Consider the following 20,367-nt stretch of genomic DNA (forward strand, 5'->3'; position numbering starts at 1 on the left):
GTCACGAGGGTACTTTCTGGAGTGATTGTAAAGTTCTATGTATCTTTTTTTTTTAATATGATTCTTTTGGGGGGGCGTTGGGGGTAATTAGGCTTTTAAAAAATTTTGTTTACTTATTTACTTTTTAAATGGAGGCCTTGGAGATTGAATCCAGGACCTTGTGCATGCTAGGCATGCACTCTACCACTGAGCTATACCCTCCCCCTCAAGTTCTACATATCTTGAGAGGGGTTTGGATTGCTGGGGTGTGGGCTTTGTTGAGACTCAAACAATGATACACTTAAGATTTGTGCGTTTCACTGAGTGTACATTGTACCTCCAAAGATGGGGGAAAAAATTTCTAAACAAATCATTAGCTAACGACATGTATGCTTAAGTATTTAGAGGGAAATGATTTAACTTAATATGAAATGATAAAAAATAACAGACTGATGAACAGATGGAGGGATGTGTAGGTAGAAGTATGGCAAAATGGCAACAGTGGAATCTAGGCGGTGGGTATATAAATGTTCACTGTAAAATTCTTTGAGCTTTGCTGTGTGTTTGAAACTTTCAATAAACAACAAGGGGGAAAATAAGCAATGAAAATTTAAAACAAAAAGCACGGGAATAACGATTGGTTCTTGTTAAGGGAGGAAGCGTTTTGTTACTGGGGCAGAGCACATAGGGGCTTCAAGATTATTGGAATTGACCTATCTTTTAACTGGAGGAATGGATACAGGGAAATTTGTTTTATGGCTTTTAAAATTACACATTTGTGTTCTTCAGAGTTTTGTGTATATATATAGTGATTTATAGATGCGGAGAAAAAGACAGATCTCTTGTCTTTGGGGTGGTTAAGCTGGTGTTGATGGAACAGCCAGTAATCATTCCTCCTCCTCCCACCCCTGTCGAAAAGGGCTGGTCTGTGGTAGGAAAAAATGATCCAACTTACTGAGCGACAGGGACAAGGCTCTGTGTGCTACGAGAGACCAGCTGAGCCGCTCTGCCGTTTCCCTTTGCTTCTCACCTTCGAGTATTCATATTGTTTTTGTACACAGTCATCTCTTCCTCAGGTGAACCACTAACCACCAGCTCACTCTGAAAACATGGGGAGGCTTCCATCTATTGTGATCTCTAGCCCTAGGCAGGCTCCATCACATTCCTTTTCTGGGATTGCTATATGGATATTGCAAGAAGTTATTCCTCTTGCTGCTGAGGTAGCAAAACAAGGAGGGTATGAGTATGGGGCTGCCCATTGCCATCCCACTGTGGGAGGAGCCTAGCTGAGCCAGTACAGAAATGAGCAGGAGAGATAAAGCCTAATGGTATCTGGTCTCCTGGATCCAGTCATTCTTGAAGCCCTGAGCAGTGATGTGAACCAATATATTCCCCTTTGGCGTAAGCCAGTTTTATGTGGGTTTCCCTTGTAACTAAAAGTCCTAACTATCAAAGTCCTCAGCTGTCAAAATTCTAGGTGCCATTTCTGTGTCTGCAACTCTCCACCCCCAACAACCAGCCCTACTCACCTGGTGATCTCCTCTAAGGCTGCCTCGGGTAGGGCCAGCATCTCCACCAGCAGGGACAGGATCTCAAAGAGCAGAGTGTCGGGGTTTGGGGGAACCATGTCCGTCAGGGCATTCTGTTCTGGGGACATGGGATGGTGGCTGCCATTACTATTGGGCAGTTCGGTATTCCCAACCCCCACCAGCCTTCTGGCCCCTCCCCCAGCTCTGAGTGCCCTGGGATCATCCCTGCTCACCCACAGAGCAGAAGAAGCGCTTGGTGTCTGTCAGCACGGCCAAAAAGTCTTTGAAGTTCACGTGACCATCTCCTGCGGAGGCCAGAAGAACACTGGGTGGGCAGGGGCCCTCCAGAGCAGGTCCAGACATTGCAACCCAGGCACAGCTGTTAACATTTACTCATTGGGTTTGATTATAAAAGTAACACATGTCGATGCAGAAAGCACGGTGCACACAGGAAAGTAAAAGATGAACATTAAAATCTCCTGGGTTAGAAGCTCCCAAAAGGTCTCAGGCTCCTTTCCCAGGTCGACCATTTACCATTTTTGTGACCTTGGCAAAGACTTAACCCTACTAAGCCTTCATTTTCTCATCTAAAGGGTAAGGATGACCGTAACACTTTTCCCATGGAAGAGAAAATGAGGCAAAGTGCTCAGCACAGGGCCATGCATATTAACGCATGCTCACTAATGCCAGCAATTGTTCCACTGTGGAAGACGGTGTCAGCTGAGGGAGGCTGAAGAGTGATCCGAAGAGGTGAGCCCCTCCAGCTGGAAAAATGCACGAAGAGCCAACATAATGCGCGACGAGCAGACGTGGAGAGAAATAGCACTTTATTCTAGTACAACAAGATGGTGCGCCCCCGGCGTGGCGCGCTTGTCCTTTATATGTTCTGCCCGCATATGCGTATTGTTCATAATGCTTACTCATGCTACTAGCGCATGCGTACATTTACCTCTTACCAGGTGCAAGCTATTGTGAACTGTGGCCTGGGCCCCACGGCCTACTCACTTAAGGCTGCGGACAGACAGTATGGAGGTTCCTTAAAAAACTAAAAATAGGCTTTACCGTATGATCCAGCAGTCTCACTTCTGGGCATATATCTGGAGAAAAATATAATTCAAAAAGACACATGCACCCCAATGTTCATAGAAGCACTATTTACAATAGCCAAAACATGGAAACAGCCTAAATGTCCATTGACAGGTGACTGAATAAAGAAACTGTGGTCTATTTATACACTGCAATACTACTCAGCCATAAAAATGAATAAAACAGTGCCATTTGCAGCAACATGGATGGACCTGGAGATCATCATTCTAAGTGAAGTAAGCCAGAAAGGGAAAGAAGAATGCCATATGATATCACTTATATGTGGAATCTAAAAATACGGACACAAATGAACTACGTATTAATTATAACTCATATGACTGATTTCCTGAATATGTGTATGCACATTTGACTGTCCTTTATGAATGGATTACTGCATTCTGTTGATTCTTATTTTGTGGTTGGCTTTATTCCTTTGATAACTATGTAAGTTTAAAAAGCTAAAACTCTAAGCTGTTCTTAGAAACAATGAACAGTACATATATGTAAATTTTTTAATTGTATGTGCAGTGTATTGTATATATGTATTTATGTGCAACATATTGTATACATGCAGTCAAATTGTTATCAATTTTACCTAACAAAATTCAAAAATTAAAAGAAAAAAAGAAAAAGTATTCAAGCCATGTGATAAAATAACAAAAATAAATAAAAATAAATGCCAGCAACTATTATTACCATGTGCTAGTCTTGGCGTGAGAACACATTTATACTCACAAGATTCCCACTTTGGCCTTTGAAGCCTCACTAGATCTGCCCATTACCTGTCTCCAGCCCCACCTGGTACCACACACCCCCAGCACTAACCTGCTCTCCCACCAGGGGCCGTATCCTTCCCTGTTCCGTGCCTTTGCACATGCTGCTTCCTCTTCCTAGAATTCTCTCCACCACCCTCCAACTCTTTTACTTAATGCTTCCCCTTGACCATCACTTCCTGAGAGAAGTCAGACCAGCGTGGGTCAGATCTCCAGTCAAATACTCTCATAAAGCCCTTGTGCTTCAACCAGACACTCATAAGATTTGGGATTTCACTGAGTCTCTGGGAGGCAGGAACTGGTTGTTTTGTTCAAATTGTGTCCTCAGAGCTTAAGGCAGCTAGGTGCCAGGCAAATGTTCTCTGAAATACTTGGCAAATTAATAAATGGTCTCTAATTCTTAAAACCACCATCCAGGGGTGCCTAATACTCTGATCCCCATGTCACCAAGGAAGCCTGAGGCACAGAGAAAAGCAAGCTGTTGCCTGGGGTCACATGGGGGGCCAAACTGAGGTAAGTTCAGCTCAGGCAGTGGTGGAGGAAGCAGATTTGATTACCTGGTGGGAGCCCAGGTCCCTACAGCTCTGCTGCATTCTCTGCATCTAGCCAACTAAACTACATGTCCTTCTCCTCACCCTCTGTTCATTCCCTTTGTCCAGGTTATTTCTGCCCCCAGGAATGTCCTTCTTCCTTCTTCATTCCCTGACTAACTCCTGCTTAAACCTTCACAGTTTGGCTCAGGCATCACCTCTTCCAGGAAGCCTTCCTTCCTGATCCCTTCTTCCAAGCCACCTTAAGTGCTGCTTCCTTTGGTAACTCTTCTGTGTCACTGACTGTGTGGGCACCTCAAGGGTAGGTCTCCTGGGTCTTACACATCTGTTTATTCTCAGTGCCCAGCACAGGAATGGGCACACAGTAGGCAGTTAATAAATACTGAGTGAATGAATAATACTAGCAGTTAATGTCTCCTAGATGCATTTTGTGCACCAGGTATTGTGCTCAATACTTTCCCTGGATTAGCTCATTTAATCTTTTTAGCAGCCCAGTGAGATGGGTCCTGCTATCAGCCCCATTTTGCAGATGGGGAAAATGAGACTCGATGAACTTCAGGACTTGTCCAAGATCATACAGCTGGTAAAATGAGTGACCAAATCACGGAGGAATGTATGATGAAGCACATACAAAGGCCTGAAAGGAGTGACCTCAGAGATCACCTACATCTTAAGGTCAGGAGCTAGGTCTTAAGTCATCTCTGGGTCCCCAGAACCTGGCACTGAGCAGGTTGGTGCTCAGGGAGCACTAACTTTGGGGGCCAGGACCAGTTACATAATTTGTGGGGCCCAGTGCAAAATGAAAATGCAGAACAGGGCCCCTCATTCAAAAATTATTAAGAATTTCGAGACTGCAACAGCAGAGCATTAAACCAAACTCAGGACCCTGTAAGTGCAGGGCGCCATATGACTGCACAGGTCTCATGCTGCCTGTGAAGCTGGACCAGCCTGGGGCTCAGAATGAAGACCCCCCCGACAACACTCACCATCGATATCAGCACTCGTCAGGGCATCCTCCACCTGGGCTGGTGTCAGGGGGATGCCCACAAGGAGCAGGATGTTCTCCAGGCTCTGTGCGTCCACTTCGCCATGACCGTTGAAGATCTCAAAGTAGCTGCGGAAGGCTGGAGTGGGCGGCGGGGTTACGTGGGGTGAGGACATTTCCTGTTTCCACCATTCATCTCATCCCTTCCAACCACCCTCCCGCCTAGTGTCTTCTATCATCGTGACTGGGTGGAGGGACAAAGTTAACTGAAAGAGTGGAAGTGGAGGGGTGAGGGCCGGTTAACGCACTTCACTCTCTAGTACAAGGTCAGGCCAAGGGCTCAGCTGGCGTGGCAAGAGCTAAGCTAATTAGCCACCTTCACTTCACACCAGGAACACACCCAACTTAGGGTACCCCTGCTATGTGCCAGGCACTATGAGAAGCTCCTTATAGCCGTGTTCTCATTTAATTCTTACAGCAGCCTTATAAAGAGTAGAATGCTTATTCCCTTGTAAAGATGGGGAAACTGAGGCTAAAAGTTTAGAGGACCAGACGAATCTTTCTGACTCAGTCTGTGCCTTGATTTTGGTGCTCTGCAGGTGCTTATTTGCATAGACATAGCCTCTGGGATAGTTTCATGGGTCTGGACCAAAGCAGAGGACCAGGGAGGATGCTGAGAAAGCTCTTAGAATAGCACCAATTGATAGAAAAGCCTTAATGTGTGTGCTATCTGGTTTCACTGCCTACAGCAAAACCCAGATTAGATCAACAGAACTGGTGAGAAGATGGTTCTACCATTTAATAGTAAACTGGGTTCCTGTTATGAGCTGAATTGTGCCTGCCCCCTGATTTCATATATGGAAGTCCTAACCAACCCCTGTACCTTAAAATGTGATGATATTTGGAGATAGGGCCTTTAAAGAGGTGATTAAGTTAAAATGAGGCCATTCGGGTGGACCCTAATCCAACCTAAGTGGTTTCCTTAAGAGAAGAGGAAATTTGGACACACAAGAGACACCAGGGATGCGTGTGCAGAGGGAAGACCACGTGAGGACACAGAGAGAAGGCAGCCACCTGCGAGCCAAGGAGAGAGGCCTCAGAAGAAATCAAACATACCGACACCTCGATCTTGGACTTCTAGCCTCCAGAACTATGAGAAAACAAATTTTAAGCCACCTAGTTTGTGGTATTTTGTTATGGCAGCCCAAGCAAACTAATACAGTTGTCATGTGCAAGTCACTGTACTTCTCTGAGCCTCAGTTTTCTTATCTGTAAGATGGAAGCAACAACAGTACACCCTCCAAGAGAGGTTGCATTAATTCAGCACTTGGCACATCATAGACTCTGTAAGTCTGTGACACACAGGATTGAAATGTGGGGTAGAGGTAGGGCCAGGATTAGGGTTGGAGTAAGTGATGACCTGCCACCGGCAGGCATGCTGAAAAGGGAAAAACCAGAACAACTCTCAAAAGGAGATGTGGTTGAGAGGGTATAGCTCAGTGGTAGAGTGTCTGCTTAGCATACACCCGGTCCTAAGTTCAATCCCCAGTACCTCCATTAAAAAATAAATAAATAAATAAATAAATAAATAAATAAACAAATAAACTTAATACCTTCCCCCCCCCTTAAAAAAAAAAAGCAGATGCAATCATCCAAAATGCAGGGTGGTTTGGACCATCCGAGCAGGTAGCCAGCTCCTTCTTCCCCAGAAATGGCCGAGAGTTTTGGGGGCCTCTTGGGGAGAACACTGAATCTCTAAGCCAAAGTGGCAAGCTGTCCATGAACTCTTGCCTCCAGGCAGGGCAGTGGGTTCTGGACCTAGAAAAGCCCTCCAAAATAGCTAGAGAGCTTTTCTTTTTTTTCATTTTTGCATGGAGGTACTGGGGATTGAACCCAGGATCCCTCTCAGGCTAAGCATGTGCTCTACCGCTAATCTATACCCCCGCGCCCTGGAGAGTTGTAATGCTAAAGGAAGGGAACTTCAAGGATGGGGTCCTAAGGAGCCAGAGAGCACATTCAGGAAAGAAGAAGAAGGGGCCACTCTGGCCCTGCCTGGGGCTCAGACTCTGGGGAGGAGGCGCGGATGCAAGGAGGGTACACACCCACTCATCCAGAGCCAGAGCCAGGTGTGGCCTGGGTTGGCAGTGATGTGGACGGTGGATTAGGCCACCTCCGGAGCCTGCAGGAAACAGCAATCACTCCTCCTCAAAGAGTGGGTAAGAGGAGTCACGGGGCCCAGCCCCAAGGATGGTGGGGAGCAAAGGGCATGGCATCTTGCCCAGGGCAGGTATTCAGAACTTCTGAATTTTGGGGTGGAGGTGGGATGTGGAGGAAAATGGGGACCTGTCCGTAATCAAGCAGGAGCCCATGGGGCCTTCTCAGGACAGATTTCCCTCACCATGTCCTCCACCTGCCTCTGGTCTGTAGAAAAGCTTTAGCCTCCTAGGCCTTCCCCAAGTTCCAAAGAATAAAAGAGAAGTCAGAAAACGCAGGAAGAAAGGAAAGCAGCCAAGCAAGACAAAATAATAATAGTTTAGCCATTAAACAGAGTCAAGGACCTTTAGTTTCTCCTCAAGGGCTACAGATAACATTCTGAGCTGTGTCCTTTGAGCTGTTTTGCAGAGCCTGAAACCCCCACCAGGCAGAAGAAGTTCACTCTGTGCTGCCCACAAGCAGGTTGGAACCAGAAGATTAACGAGGTTGACTCCTGATGACCTAACCACCAACCAATCAGAAGAGTGTCCACGAACCGATCACACCCCACACAACCCCCTTCTCTCACCTTGTCTTTAAAAGCCTTTCCCTGAAAGCCATCAGGGTGTTTGGGTCTTTTAAGAACTAGCTGTCTGGACTCCGTGCTTGGAGGCTGCAGTAAGTGCCACGCTCTCCGTCACCACAACCCGGTGTCAGTAGATTGGCTTTACTGCGCGCAGGTGAACCCAAGTTTGGTTCCGTAACATGTCCAGGGCAGAGGGGCTTGTTAAATGGTGAGGGATGTAGGACAGGCGGGGGCTCTGGAGCCCTGCCTCCCATCCAGGCAGTCTCTACAGAGGACCGATAGAGGGGGCTTGGGATGGGGGAGGCAGAACTGTGTCCAAAAATGAAAGAGCTTTGCAGGGCTTGCTTCATTCATTCAGAGAGGTGGCTCTGGGCCAGGGAAGAGAACTGGACCCCAAGTGACAAGACCCAGCAGGAGTCCTGGCTCCCCGACAGCGGTGTGCCAGGGCTGGGGTCAGCCTCCTACCCTGCACAGCCCGCCTAGCCAAGTGCAGGGCTGGGGTGGGCACTGGGGCAGCCGCGTGATCTGCAACCCCACCCTGGACCTAGAAACCCAAGGACTGAGGGTTCTGCCTGCCCTGCGAGGGGCTCCCCTGGCCAGGCCCGCCCTCACCTTCCTCTTGCTTCAGTGTGAGGTGCTCCTCGGACCTCTCCTCCCAGGTCTGATACATCTTCAGGAGACAGTGCTCCTCCAGCTCCTGCCTGCAGAGGACAGAGCTGGGCCCAGGGCACATATCCAGCCGCCCATCCCTGCCCAATGCCCAAACCTAGCTGAAGGCGAGGGGAAGCTGGGGAGGAGGAGGTCATAGGAGGGCCCCTGAGGGAGGCTTGGAGAGGTCAGGAGAGTGTAAGAGTGACCCAGAGGAGGAGTGAAGCAGAGGGGAGGGGAGTCTAAAGGAGAGACGTCATCACAAAGGTTAGAAAGGACAGAGGGGTCTGCAATGAGAAAGGAGGCCTGGATATGAAAGATAAAGAGCTGGGAAAGGTAGACAGTGAGGAGAAATGAAGAGCAGGACTCACTAGAGGGAATAGACTGGTGCAGCGACAGGGACAAGAGCCTGGAAGAGAGACACCAGGGGCCCTGGGACACAGGCTCTGATCCCGGACACCCTTCCTGGGGTGGCTCCTACCGTGCCTTGGGGTAGTTCAGTCTCCTCTCCCCGCTGTGGTGCAAAAGTTCTGTCCTTCTCCAGCCCAGGTCTGAGGTGGGGACCGGCAGGACTGAGACGGGTACTGAAGCTGGGACTGGGGCTCCCACCGGCGCAGAGATTGGCCCAGGGGCTGGCAGCCGGGCCCAGGATGGGGTCATGGCAGGGGTGTGAGGCAGTGCCAGGGGTAGGCTTGGAGCTGAGGTGGGCACAGGGGTCAGGGTCCTGGGGGACTTCCGGTTTGGCAGGGCCCGAGCCTTGGTGGCCCTCCGATGCATGGCCTCCTCCTCCTCCTCCACCGCCAGCAAGCACTTTATGAAGCCCGGCCGAGGGTTCCTAAGGTTCTCGGTCCCTGTGGCCACCACAGTCTCCTGAGGCTGTTTCCGCATGTGGTCCAGCTCCCTCCTCTCTCCTATGTCCCTCACCTCCTAGGGACAGGGTGAGGGAGGGAATTCAGGAGGCCTCCAGTCAGCCAGATTGTTCAACAAACTCCTCCCTGCTACCCACTCTGCAGGGGATCCTCTGCCCCTTCCTCTCTGGTCCCTGGGGAGGCCCAGATCTCTCCTGCATCCTGCCAGGCTCCCACCCCATGTCCTCCCTGACCCCTAACCCGGGCTCTGCCCCCTCCTGGCCATCCTGAGCTGCAGTCTTGAGTGAGTTATTCCCCATCTCACCACTTGTTTATTTCCTTCATTGCAACCAACACAACCTGCCAAGGCCTTATCCATGCTTATTGTTTGCCCGCCTGACCAGAAGTGAGCTTCATGAGGGCAGGACCTTGATGCCTCTTTCGACCCAGCAGCCAGCACGTGGTATGCATTATGAATTAATAAATTCCCACTAATTCATTCAACAAATCCAGCACCTCCTACATCTGTCCCTCTCATCAGAGGGGTGGGCCGTCCCCTGCCCACCACCAACCAGGCCACACCACTCAGGTTCCAGCACAGCCCATTCAAAGATGTAGCTCCTACCACACACTGACTCTTCCTGAAGTATCAGCTCTACCCTTTCCACCAGATTGCCCCCATCAGCATGTAAACACGCTATATTATTGTCCTTTAAAAACAAAAAAACTCTCCTGACGCTATAAACCCCTCCAACTACCATCCCAGTTCCCTGCTCTTCCTTCAGAGCAAAATGCCTTGAAAGAGTTGGCTGAACTCCATCTCCACTTCCTCCAGCCTCCAGCCTGGCTTCTGCTACCACTCCCCGGCCAGACTGTTGCAAGTCACTGGTCACATCTCTGGCCTCTTAGAGCTGACCTCTCAGTGGTGATAGACAGAGATGGCCACTCCCTCCTTCTGGAAATGCTTTCTTCTCCAGACTCCCACCCCCTCCCTGAGTCTTCCGCAGCCTACTTCACTGTCCCTCCCCACTCTCGCTCCATTTCTAAACGTTGTGGAGACCCAATGATTTGTCCTCAGACCTCTTCCTGCTCTGTATTCACTCTCCTAGATGTCATCCCCATTTTCCTCTCATTTGCATGTCCAATCCTGACTTCTCTGTCCTTCCTAACTCCAGGCATCCTCCTGACATTTCTTCCCAGGCGTCTAGAACATGACCCAAGCAGAACCTTAGGTATCTTCCTGTCTGCTCCTTCCCCAGTGTCATCCCTTTGGTGAATGACACGACTTGCTGCTCAGGCCCCAGATCTAAGGTCTCTTTTTTAAAACTGAAATATAGTTGATTTACAATATTGAATCATTTTCAGGTGCATAACATAGTGATTCAATTATTTGTGTAGATTATACTCCCTAAAGGCTCTTTTGACTCCTCTTTTTCCAACCTACCTTTCCACCAGGCAGACAATGACTGTGCATTCACAGGTTCCTCAGTTAAGTTAAAGAACTAGGAAGTGGCCAAGTTGGCAGAGGTGGGGATGGGTGGGAGGGAGATGGGACCCTCTCAGATGTTCAGGGAAGCTATGGGTTGTGTGCTGTGACTGAGAGCAAATTTGCAGAAGAAATCCATGCCAATGTAAGAAAAGCCATGACCTGGGGTGAACCCAGGGACTCCAGAGTGGAAGAACATCCTTGGCCCCCACCCAAGATGCACACACATGGGTACACACATGCATATGTGCAAACACACAGATACATGGGCACACTCACACAAACACACAGGCACACACTCACACCCTCCCCAGTTTGACTCCATTTCTTTCTCTACTCCTTCTTCCTCCTGATCCCCATCCCACTCTGTCCCCATCCCCATTATGGCTCTACTTACAGATGGATGAACAGGCCCCAGTGGTGGCTCGGTCTCCACAGCTTCGCCCCTAAATAAGGAAGAAACCTCCAGGTGGCAGAGGGGCTCAGCTCAAGGCTTGACCCTTACACCCACCTTTTCTCAGTGCCCGGGACACTCTTGGGTGGTCCATCACCCAAGCTTCATTCCCTTGAACTTCTAATCTCAGAGGGGCTCCTCATTGCCTCATATCCCCATGTAGGGATGTGGCCCTTGAAGTATAGGCTCACGGAACAAAGACTTCTGGTATTAGAGCTATTATACGGATGGGGAAATTGAGGCCCAGGGGAGCTTGACTTGACCAAAGTCCTACATTATGTAAGGAGTGGTCAGGACTAGATTCACCTCACTTGTAATTTAGCAGAAGAGCAACCTTGTTGGGGTCAGAGAGTGGGGTAGGGGGTGCCATCAGAGGATGGCTTACCTTTCTTTGGGTGTGTTAGGTCTTGGTGTGCATGGTGGGAAAGAGTGGGCTGTCTTTTCCTCCAGAATTGCCGTGGGCATTAGGGGCACTGCTTCCTGGGAACTGTCCCCATGTCCCCCTGGGCCAGGCTCTGGCAGAGCCCCCTGTGGCCTGATGGGGGAGGTGTCCACCTCCTTGGAAGGCTTGTCTCCCAGTTGCTGTGCACAGCTGTCCAAGGTGCAGCAAGTCTCTGTTGGCTGCACGATGTCTGACTCATTTGCTGCCAGGTGACCTGGGGTGGGCTGACACACTGGACCCTGCCAAGGACAAGGACATCAAGAGGGGGTGCCCCATCCTGGCTCCCAGGTGAATCAACCAGAGACGAGTTGTCACACACTCACTCCAGTCCAACCTCTGCAAGCACGATCTTACTGAGTTCTCCCAGTACCCCTAGAAGGTAGCACAGATGCCCCCATTTTGAGGGATGAGGAAATTGAGGCCCCCAGGAGGCATGGCCTACCCAAAATCATAATCCACGCTTCTCTGCGCAGGTAGAATGGGACCCTGGAAAAAGTGAGATGATCCTCTTTTTTAAAAATATATTTTTATTGAAGTACAGTCAGTTTACAATGTTGTCAATTTCTGGTGTACAGCACAATACTTCAGTCATATAGGAACATACATATATTCATTTTCATATTCTTTTTAACCATAAGTTACTACAAGGTATTGAATATAGTTCCCTGTGCTATACAGTGTAAACTTGTTTTTATATATAGTAGTTACATATTTTATATACTATTTTATATATAGTAGTTAGTATCTGCAAATCTCGAACTCCCAATTTATCCCTTCCCACCCTCTTCCCACCCTGGTAACCATAAGTTTGTTTTCTATGTGAGTCTGTTTCTGTTTTGTATATAAGTTTGTCTTTTTTTTTTTTTTAAAGATTCCACATATAAGTGATATAATATGGTATTTTTCTTTCTCTTTCTGGTTTACTTCACTTAGAATGACAGTCTCCGGGTCCATCCATGTTGCTGCAAATGGCATTATTTTATTCTTTTTTATGGCTGAGTAGTACTCCATTGTATAAATGTACCATAACTTCTTTATCCAGTTGAGATGATCCTCTTTAAATGGGATTTCCCAGCAGATGTTTCAAAGAACAAGAGTCCTTCATGGTACTCCTACAAAGGGGATTTCTGTACTGACTGATTTCAAAAGTTGCTATAATTGGGAGAGGGTATAGCTCAGTGGTAGAGTATGTGCTTAGCATGCACAAGGTCCTAGGTTCAATCCCCAGTACTTCCATTAAAAATAAATAAACCTAATTACCTCCCTCACCCAAACAAACAAACAAAAAAGTTGCTATAATCAAGACAGCATGGTGTTGAAATAAGGATAGATAAATAGATGAGTGTAAAAAGTAGAGATATAGACTCATGTTGAGGTGGGAAGCCCCATAAAAAGACCAGCAGGACCCCCAGGCAGGACCACTACTCTCCTGCCAGCACCATCTGGTTCCCTGGCCCAGCGGCTTTATCTCACTTTTTGCCTCTGAAACCGCTAACTTCTAGGAAAGTGGAGCTCACTCCTGATTGGTTATTTCTCTCCCTCCTGATCGGCCCATTTCTACAAAGCCTGTTCCTAATTAGTCAACTTTAGTTATACCTTATTTGCATATGATGTTGCAAAGTGTAAACTGGCAGCCTATAAAAGCCTGTGTAAACCTACAGACGGGGTCTAGAGCTTGGAGTGTTAAGTCCTCTGGGCCCGCTGGTGTAATAAACCTGAGTTCTTCAACTCTCCGAGTGCTGCTTGATTTCTCGCCCGGATCCAGGTTGCTGTCACAACTGAGCTGTAACACGTTTTTCTGCAACATTTCATGTGATAAATTGATTTTCGACAAAGGTGAAAATTCAGCAGGGAAAGTATAGTGTTCAACAAATGGTGCTGGGATGACTGGGCCATCATATGCAAAAAACAAAGCTTGATCCAACACTTATACTATGTACAAGAATTAACTCAAATTGGATCATAAATGTAAATATAAAACCTAAAACAATAAAACTTCTTAAAGATAACATAGGAGAAAATCCTATGTGACTTTGAGATACGTAAAGATTTTTAAGAGAGGTTGGGAGTATATCCTGGTTGGCAAAGTGCATGCTTGGCATGCATGAGGTACTTGGTTCAATCCCCGGTACTTCCATTTAAAAAGAAAAGAAAAGGAAGATTTCTAAGAAATAATACCAAAAGCACAGTCATAAAGAAAAAATGGATAAATTAGGCTTCACCAAAATTGAGAATTTCTGTTCTTTGAAAGCCATTGTTAAGAGAATGGAAAAGACAGCTCACAGCCTGGGAGAACACATATGAAAATTACATATATGATACAGGACTTGTATTCAGAATACATAAGAACCCTCAAAACTCAATAATAAGAAAACAACCCAATTTGGAAAAACAAAAGGGCAGAAAGTGAAAAGACAACCCATAGAAGTGGAAGAAAAAAATCCATAAATCATAAATCTGATAGTCTAGTATCCAGAATATATAAAGAACTCTTGGAACTCAACAATAAACTGACTAATTCAATTCAAATAACAGGCAAACTATTTGAATAGACATTTCTCCAAAGATATACAAATGGCCTATAAGCACATGAAAAGATGCTTGATATGATTAGTCATTAGGAAAATGAAAATAAAGACCACAATGAGATTCCACTATACACCTATGAGAATGCTTAGAATTGAAAACTGGCCATTGTTTTGGGGAGGATGTGGAGCAACTGGAATTCTCATACATTGCTGATGGGGATGTAAAATGACAGAGCCACTTTGGAGAAATGTTTGGCAGTTTCTTAATAAGTTAAATATTACAAATACCATATGGTCCATTCTACCCCTAGCCATTTATTTGCCCAAGAGAAATAAAACCACGTGTACATATGGACATGAATGTTTCTGTAAATCTTATTTGTGATAGTCAAAAAGTTTTTGAAAGCAACTAAATATCCATCAATAGATAAAAGAATGAAGAAATTGTGACATATTCATACAATGGAATATTACTTAGCAATAAAAACAACAAAGTATTGATCCACACAATAGCATGGTTGAATCTCAAAATAGTCATGCTGAGTGAAAGAAGACAAACAAAAAGGAATGGCTACTGAATGCTTCCACTTATGGAAAATTCTAGGAAATACATCTAATGCGACAGAACACACATCTGTGGTTGCCTGGGGATGGGGGCAGGTTCGAGGAGCTGTGACAAAGGGGTGTCAGGAAACTGTGGGGGGTGGGTGACAGATGTGTTTGTTTTCTTGATTGGGGTGATGGTTGCATGAGTGTACACCTATGTCCAAAACATCGAATTGTACAATTGAAGTATGTGCAAGTGTATGTCAATGATACCTCACTGAAGCTGTTAAAAAATGCTAAATCTTAAAATAAAAATAAATTAAAAGATATGTTTGGAAAAGGCACCATACTCTAACCATCTCCTGCAAGGTCCCACAAAGAAGCAGTGAAGAAACAGCGGTTAGAATATCCTAGCATTAAAAAAAAAATCGCTTGAGCTTTGTTAAACCCCGCATGTCCCAATTTTAATTTTACACAGAACCCCCTATCTCTTCCCTGCCTCCAACATTTCCCCACTCCTTCACCTCCCCTGTGGGTCATCATTCCATACCTTCCCGCCAAGGTCTCCGCGGACATTACCTGGCAGCTCTCGGAGGCCTGACCCTCCACTGTCCCTGGGTTCTGCTGGCTCCCTTGTTGGTCCTCGGTCTCCTTCCCTGTGCCGGGCTGCTGCAGCCCTTCATGCGCTGCAGGGACCCTGGAAGGCAGCACCCCCAGCTCACTCCCTGGCATGGCCTGATCCTGGCCTGCTTGCAGGGACACGGGCACCTCCTGGGCGGCCCAAGATGACTCCTTCATCCTGGGGAGAACAGACAAACGGACACCTCAGTCTCCAGCCTGGGGCAGAGTTTTATATTCATATACTTCTCTGGAGTTCCCAGAGCACCTGCACTGGGCTAGGCACACAATAGGTTCATACTTAATGTGTAGGAGAAAGAATAAAAGGCTAACATGAATTCTCCCAATCACAGACACTTTGATGTCAATGTTTAGGAGAGTCAGGATATAATATTTTTATGATTACTCATTGCTTTCTCGAAAAAAAAGAAAAATCTGGGAGAATGGGGAGATAAGAGAGGTCAGGAGACTTGAGACTCAGGTCATTAAGCTAAAGTTGACAGCTCTTGATTTGAATCTGTGTCTATCTGATCTCACTTTAATATTCTGGAGTATATCCTCCAGGTTTCTGCCTAAGGATATACATACATATTTTTAATGGGGATTAATTTAAAAGCCATCTTCAAATAATTGCATATTTTTACATGTTATTACTACAGATACACTTTTGCAATGCTTTTCAATTAACATTATAACCTAAAATTTTCCCATGCCAAAAATCTTTCATAAACATGCTTTTCAAGGAAAGTATAAAATTCTATATTTTGTAGATAATCATAATTTACTTAACCATGCCCCTACTGTGGGCATTTAGCACACACTGGCATTTCTAATATTTTAGCATTTAAAATAATGTGACAGTGAAAATGTTTGTGCATAAAACTTTGCCTGAATCTGGAGTTATTTTCTTAGGGCATATTTCTAGAAATAGATGGGGGTAAAGACAGTCTTAAGGCAGTTTAAACAAATGCCAAGCAAATCCGTTGAAATGGTTTCTATTTCTGCCAGCCCAGGGTGCAGTACCTGTCTCAGGGGTGCTCAAACCTGGCTTTGATTGATTCCCCTAACTTTTCATGTAGTAGAGATTATCTCAAGGTTTGGGGTTATAATCAAATTTCAATAATACTTTGATCAGTCTCCCAAATCTTCCACATTGCCTCTTACGTCTCTCTCTCTCGATTTTTCTCTTTTTAAAAAGAATACGTTCTCACTGTAGACAAGTTTAAATATATATACAATATTTGGAAAATAACAATAAAAACACACAAATGTGTGTCTCCATGTCTTTCAGCCCCTCTCTTGTTCATTCTTCTATGAATTTGGTGAATGCATATTTACTGAGCATCTACTATGTGCCAGTCAGAGTCCCAGGCATGAGGGATTTGAGATTGAACATGTACATCCATGCCCCTTGAACAAGACATGTAACAGAAGCTTGCGGTGTAGTGGGGGAATGCAGACAAAAACTCAACACAAATAATTATTTAGTGTGATTTGTGGTACGAAAGAAGTTCGGGGCTGTGACTGGGCGGATCCACCTTAGTCTGGGAGTTCTTTCTCCTCTCTCCCCCTACCAGGTGAGTCACAAGTGTTTCTCCTGGACGTGCTCTCGGGAAGCCCCCAGCTCACCTTGGTCCTGCCGGATGCCTCTGCTCCTGGGTGCTGAGCTCTGGAGATCCCTCCTCTGATGCTTCTCTGTGGGTGGATCCATTCTCTGGCCCTCCTGGAGCTGATGAGGGCTGCTTCCCAATCCCCATTCCTTCAGTATCTGGAAACACAACCTAGAACAAAGATGCCCATGGCACTGGCTCAAGGATTGGCCTGTTCTGCAAGGATCCTCCCATTCCCTGGGTATCACCCTGGCCTCAGGGACAAGGAATTCCTGTGCCTAACTGGGGAAGGCATTGGAAAGAGGCTGTTGGTCAGCACCGATGGCTCTAGCTTGAACCTGGGGTCCAGAGTAGAGCACCCTGGAGGACTTCAATACCCTCGCAAGTCCTAGAGAGGCTTCCATAACTTCCACTACTTCAGAACTCAGGCCCTGGAATGGGTTTTGCTTCCCATCTTGGTCTATCGCTTCCCTGTTGGGTGACCTTGAACCGATGACTTAGACTCAGTTCCAAGCTTCACCTGAGTCAGCAAACTCCAGGCAACCTGGTTCAATCAATTGATAATAATTGTTACAAGATGCTGCTGCAAGCCAACACTCAGGGCATCTACCACGGGGCAGGGCCAGTACCAGGTGCCCCTGGGGATTTTACCCACACATGAGCCCTTGAGGCTCAAAGGGCTGCAGTGACATGTGACATGCCCCAGGCCATACAGCTGGTTAAGTGGTGGCACTGAGACCTCATGGCCATGCTCATTAAAAAAATAAATGGGCAAGTAAAAGAAGTCCTGAAGGTTTGCCCCAGCCTCTTTCCAAGATGCCCCTCTTCAGCCCTCTTCTTGGGTCCAGGAGAAGCCATGATTTATAACAGAGGCTTCAGGGAGGGGGCGATACTCAACTCAGGGGAATGTCAACTTTTTTTATGGTGACATTTTTAGCTCTGGGAAAAGTAGATGAGAAGGAGGGTCTTCCCTGGGCTCTTCAGTTCGTGCCACGTGGCACTTAAAATGTTTTTGATGGGAAGAGGTTAAGAGTGATGAGAGCTTAGGTTGCAGTCTGGGGGGTGGGGTCAGGGATGGAAGCTTTGAGCAGTTGTCAGGGGAATAAAGGAAATTAAAGTAGGGGAGGCTGAAGGCCACGGAAGGCACCTAGTAGAGTAAGTAGGCAATTCTTTTTTTGCTCACCCAGCCAGCATCTCTTTTGGTAACAGAAGCCAACATTCTTTTATGGGAACTTTCCTGTCTCTATCTGGCCCATGGGGCTCAGTAGAGCTAGCTGAGTGCCACTTCTGACTCCACATTATATCAAGAGATCCAGGCCACTCTGTCCTGCCATGGTGAATGGTTCAGGGATAAACATGTGACTATAATCTGGGCCAAAGACAGTGATACCAAAGACTTTCTTCACCTATTACAAAGAGGGTCTCCTGTTGAGAAGGCTAAGCCTGATGATGTAAGATGGGGACATGTAAGCCTGGAGGGACCAGAGCAATTCTTGCCATTTTTCACGAAGAGTCTGCCTGGGGATGGCACAGAGGAAGGCAGAGCCAAGAGACACTCATTTAGCACCTTGATCCAGCCATACCTGAAGTCTACATGTAGATTTGTCAGCTACCCATGCTGTTTCTCATTCCTGCCTAATCCAGCTTGAACTGGATTTTGTGTCACTTGTACCTGAGGCTTAATAAAAGCAGATGGGGAGGAAACCTGGGCAGGGGAAAGGAAAGGTGCCTGCTGGGAGTGGAGGGATCAGAACATGAGGGCCAGGTTCTTACCTGGATGACTCCTGATATGATGGGTTCAACACTAGCCCTCTTGCTGGCAGTCCTCAGGTCAAGACTTGGCTGGGCCCCGGGAGACTTCATCCTACCCTCCTCGTACATCTGGGCATTTGTGTTGTCCATTGTGCCAGGGCCAACAAGGGTACCAAGTGAGGGGCATCAAACGCTGTTTTCCCAGAGGAGAAATCCAATCAAAGTTTCACCAAGCCCATTATCTAACTGCCTCTTCAGCCGACCATGTGAAGCCTGGCTCAAAGGAGGAGGTGGTGCCAGGCCTGGCACCTGTGGGGCACGTAGGAAAACCAAGAGCTTGCCACATATTTTTCCTCATTCTCTCAATGATTCTGAGGAAAAGGGGGCTCTGGGGAGCAAAGTGAGTTGCCCAAGATTCAACACCAAATAGGTTACAGGGGTGGGGGCAGTTAATAGCTCAGTGGTAGAATGCACGCCTAGCATGCATGAGGTCCTGGGTTCAATCCCAGTACCTCCATTAAAAATAAATAAACCTAATTACCTGCCCCCCAAAAAAACCAAACAAGTGAAAAAAAATCTGAACAGGTTACAACGCAAGAACTGAACCACAGCCTGTTGGATCCCCCCAAAACAAAAAATGTTTCCAACAGCAGCATTTCCTAACAGACATTTTTGGGAATAGTGGTCCCATGAGGTACACCACATTAAAAGGATTCTGACGTCAAACATGTCTGGAAAGTGCCAGCTCAAGTTGTAGAGTGTATGCTTAGCAGGCATGAGGTCCTGGGTTCAATTCCTGGTACCTCCTCTAAAAATAAATAAATAGACCTACCTCTCTGCCAAAAGTAAATAAAATAAAGTGGTCTCTTTCCTGCAGGATCTCTCAGAGCCTTTAATATCATAATGTGCTTTTTAAAAAGTTTATTTATTTGGGAGATGGTAATTTATTTATGTTTAGAGGAGGTATTGGGAATTGGCCCCAGGACCTTGTGCATGCTAAGCATGCACCCTACCTCTTAAGCTGTACCTTTCCCCCACTATAACATGCATTTTAAAGAGAACCCAAGAGTGTCATGGTTGCTGCTTCTATAGATGGAAACTCCATTCTTTTTGGGGCTAAAGAATAGGAGTGGGGAACATCTGTCTTGATGGCCCTGAAGTCTCCAATGGCAATGGGTAGTTTGCCAAAGCACCCCCATCCTGCCCTGGACACCTCCCTTTCTAAAGCCTTTCTTAGTGTTTCTCCTTCTGCCTCTCCTAGCCAGCCTATTTGACTGTACCACCATCCGCTGCACAAACACTGTTTTTTTTTTCTCATCTGCATTGCTTTTATTTCATATCCCATTAATTTTTTCAGTTTATATTTTATTGAAGTATAGTTGTTGTACAACATTGTATGTTACAGGGTTACGATCTAGTAATGCACAATTTTTAAAGATTATACTCATTTACAGTTATTATGAAACATTGGCTGTATTCCCTACATTGTACAATATATCCTTGCAGCTTATTTTTTACATAATGCTTTATACCTTTTACTCCCCTGCCCCTACATTTCTCCTCCCCCTTCCCTCTACCCATTGGTAACCACTAGTGTGTTCTCTATATCTGTGAGAATGCTTCTTTTTTTCCCCCTTATTTTAAAAAAAAAAATTTACTGAAGTATAGCTGGTTTACAATGTGTTAATTTCTGGCATACAGCATAGTGATTCAGTTATATATATATTCATATATTCATAATATTCATATTCTT

At 46.3% G+C, this 20,367-nt stretch overlaps 2 protein-coding genes across 2 annotated transcripts in view; both read right to left on the reverse strand.

Moving 5' to 3' along the window:
* The window catches only part of SPATA21 (spermatogenesis associated 21), a 28,045-nt gene extending 16,557 nt beyond the window's left edge, over positions 1-11,488 (reverse strand). The window contains exons 1-7 of the mRNA XM_032494800.1: positions 11,430-11,488; positions 11,062-11,110; positions 8,812-9,257; positions 8,295-8,383; positions 4,905-5,042; positions 1,742-1,813; positions 1,509-1,626 (exon numbers count right to left, since the gene is read on the reverse strand). Of these exons, the coding sequence (XP_032350691.1) occupies positions 1,509-1,626; positions 1,742-1,813; positions 4,905-5,042; positions 8,295-8,383; positions 8,812-9,257; positions 11,062-11,110; positions 11,430-11,488 (971 nt within the window). The remainder of the gene's footprint in view (positions 1-1,508; positions 1,627-1,741; positions 1,814-4,904; positions 5,043-8,294; positions 8,384-8,811; positions 9,258-11,061; positions 11,111-11,429) is intronic.
* A 6-nt stretch (positions 11,489-11,494) lies between these two features.
* On the reverse strand, positions 11,495-18,764 carry LOC116668192 (spermatogenesis-associated protein 21-like). Its single transcript, XM_032494801.1, has 4 exons — positions 18,636-18,764; positions 16,882-17,033; positions 15,214-15,433; positions 11,495-11,799 (listed from the first exon to the last, which is right to left on the reverse strand). The coding sequence occupies exons 1-4, from the start codon at positions 18,762-18,764 to the stop codon at positions 11,500-11,502; spliced, it is 801 nt and encodes a 266-aa protein (XP_032350692.1). The 3' UTR covers positions 11,495-11,499.
* Between the last annotated feature and the right edge of the window lie 1,603 nt (positions 18,765-20,367).

Source organism: Camelus ferus, chromosome 13 (genome assembly GCF_009834535.1).
Source record: "Camelus ferus isolate YT-003-E chromosome 13, BCGSAC_Cfer_1.0, whole genome shotgun sequence".
In the NCBI taxonomy this organism is placed as follows: domain Eukaryota; kingdom Metazoa; phylum Chordata; class Mammalia; order Artiodactyla; family Camelidae; genus Camelus; species Camelus ferus.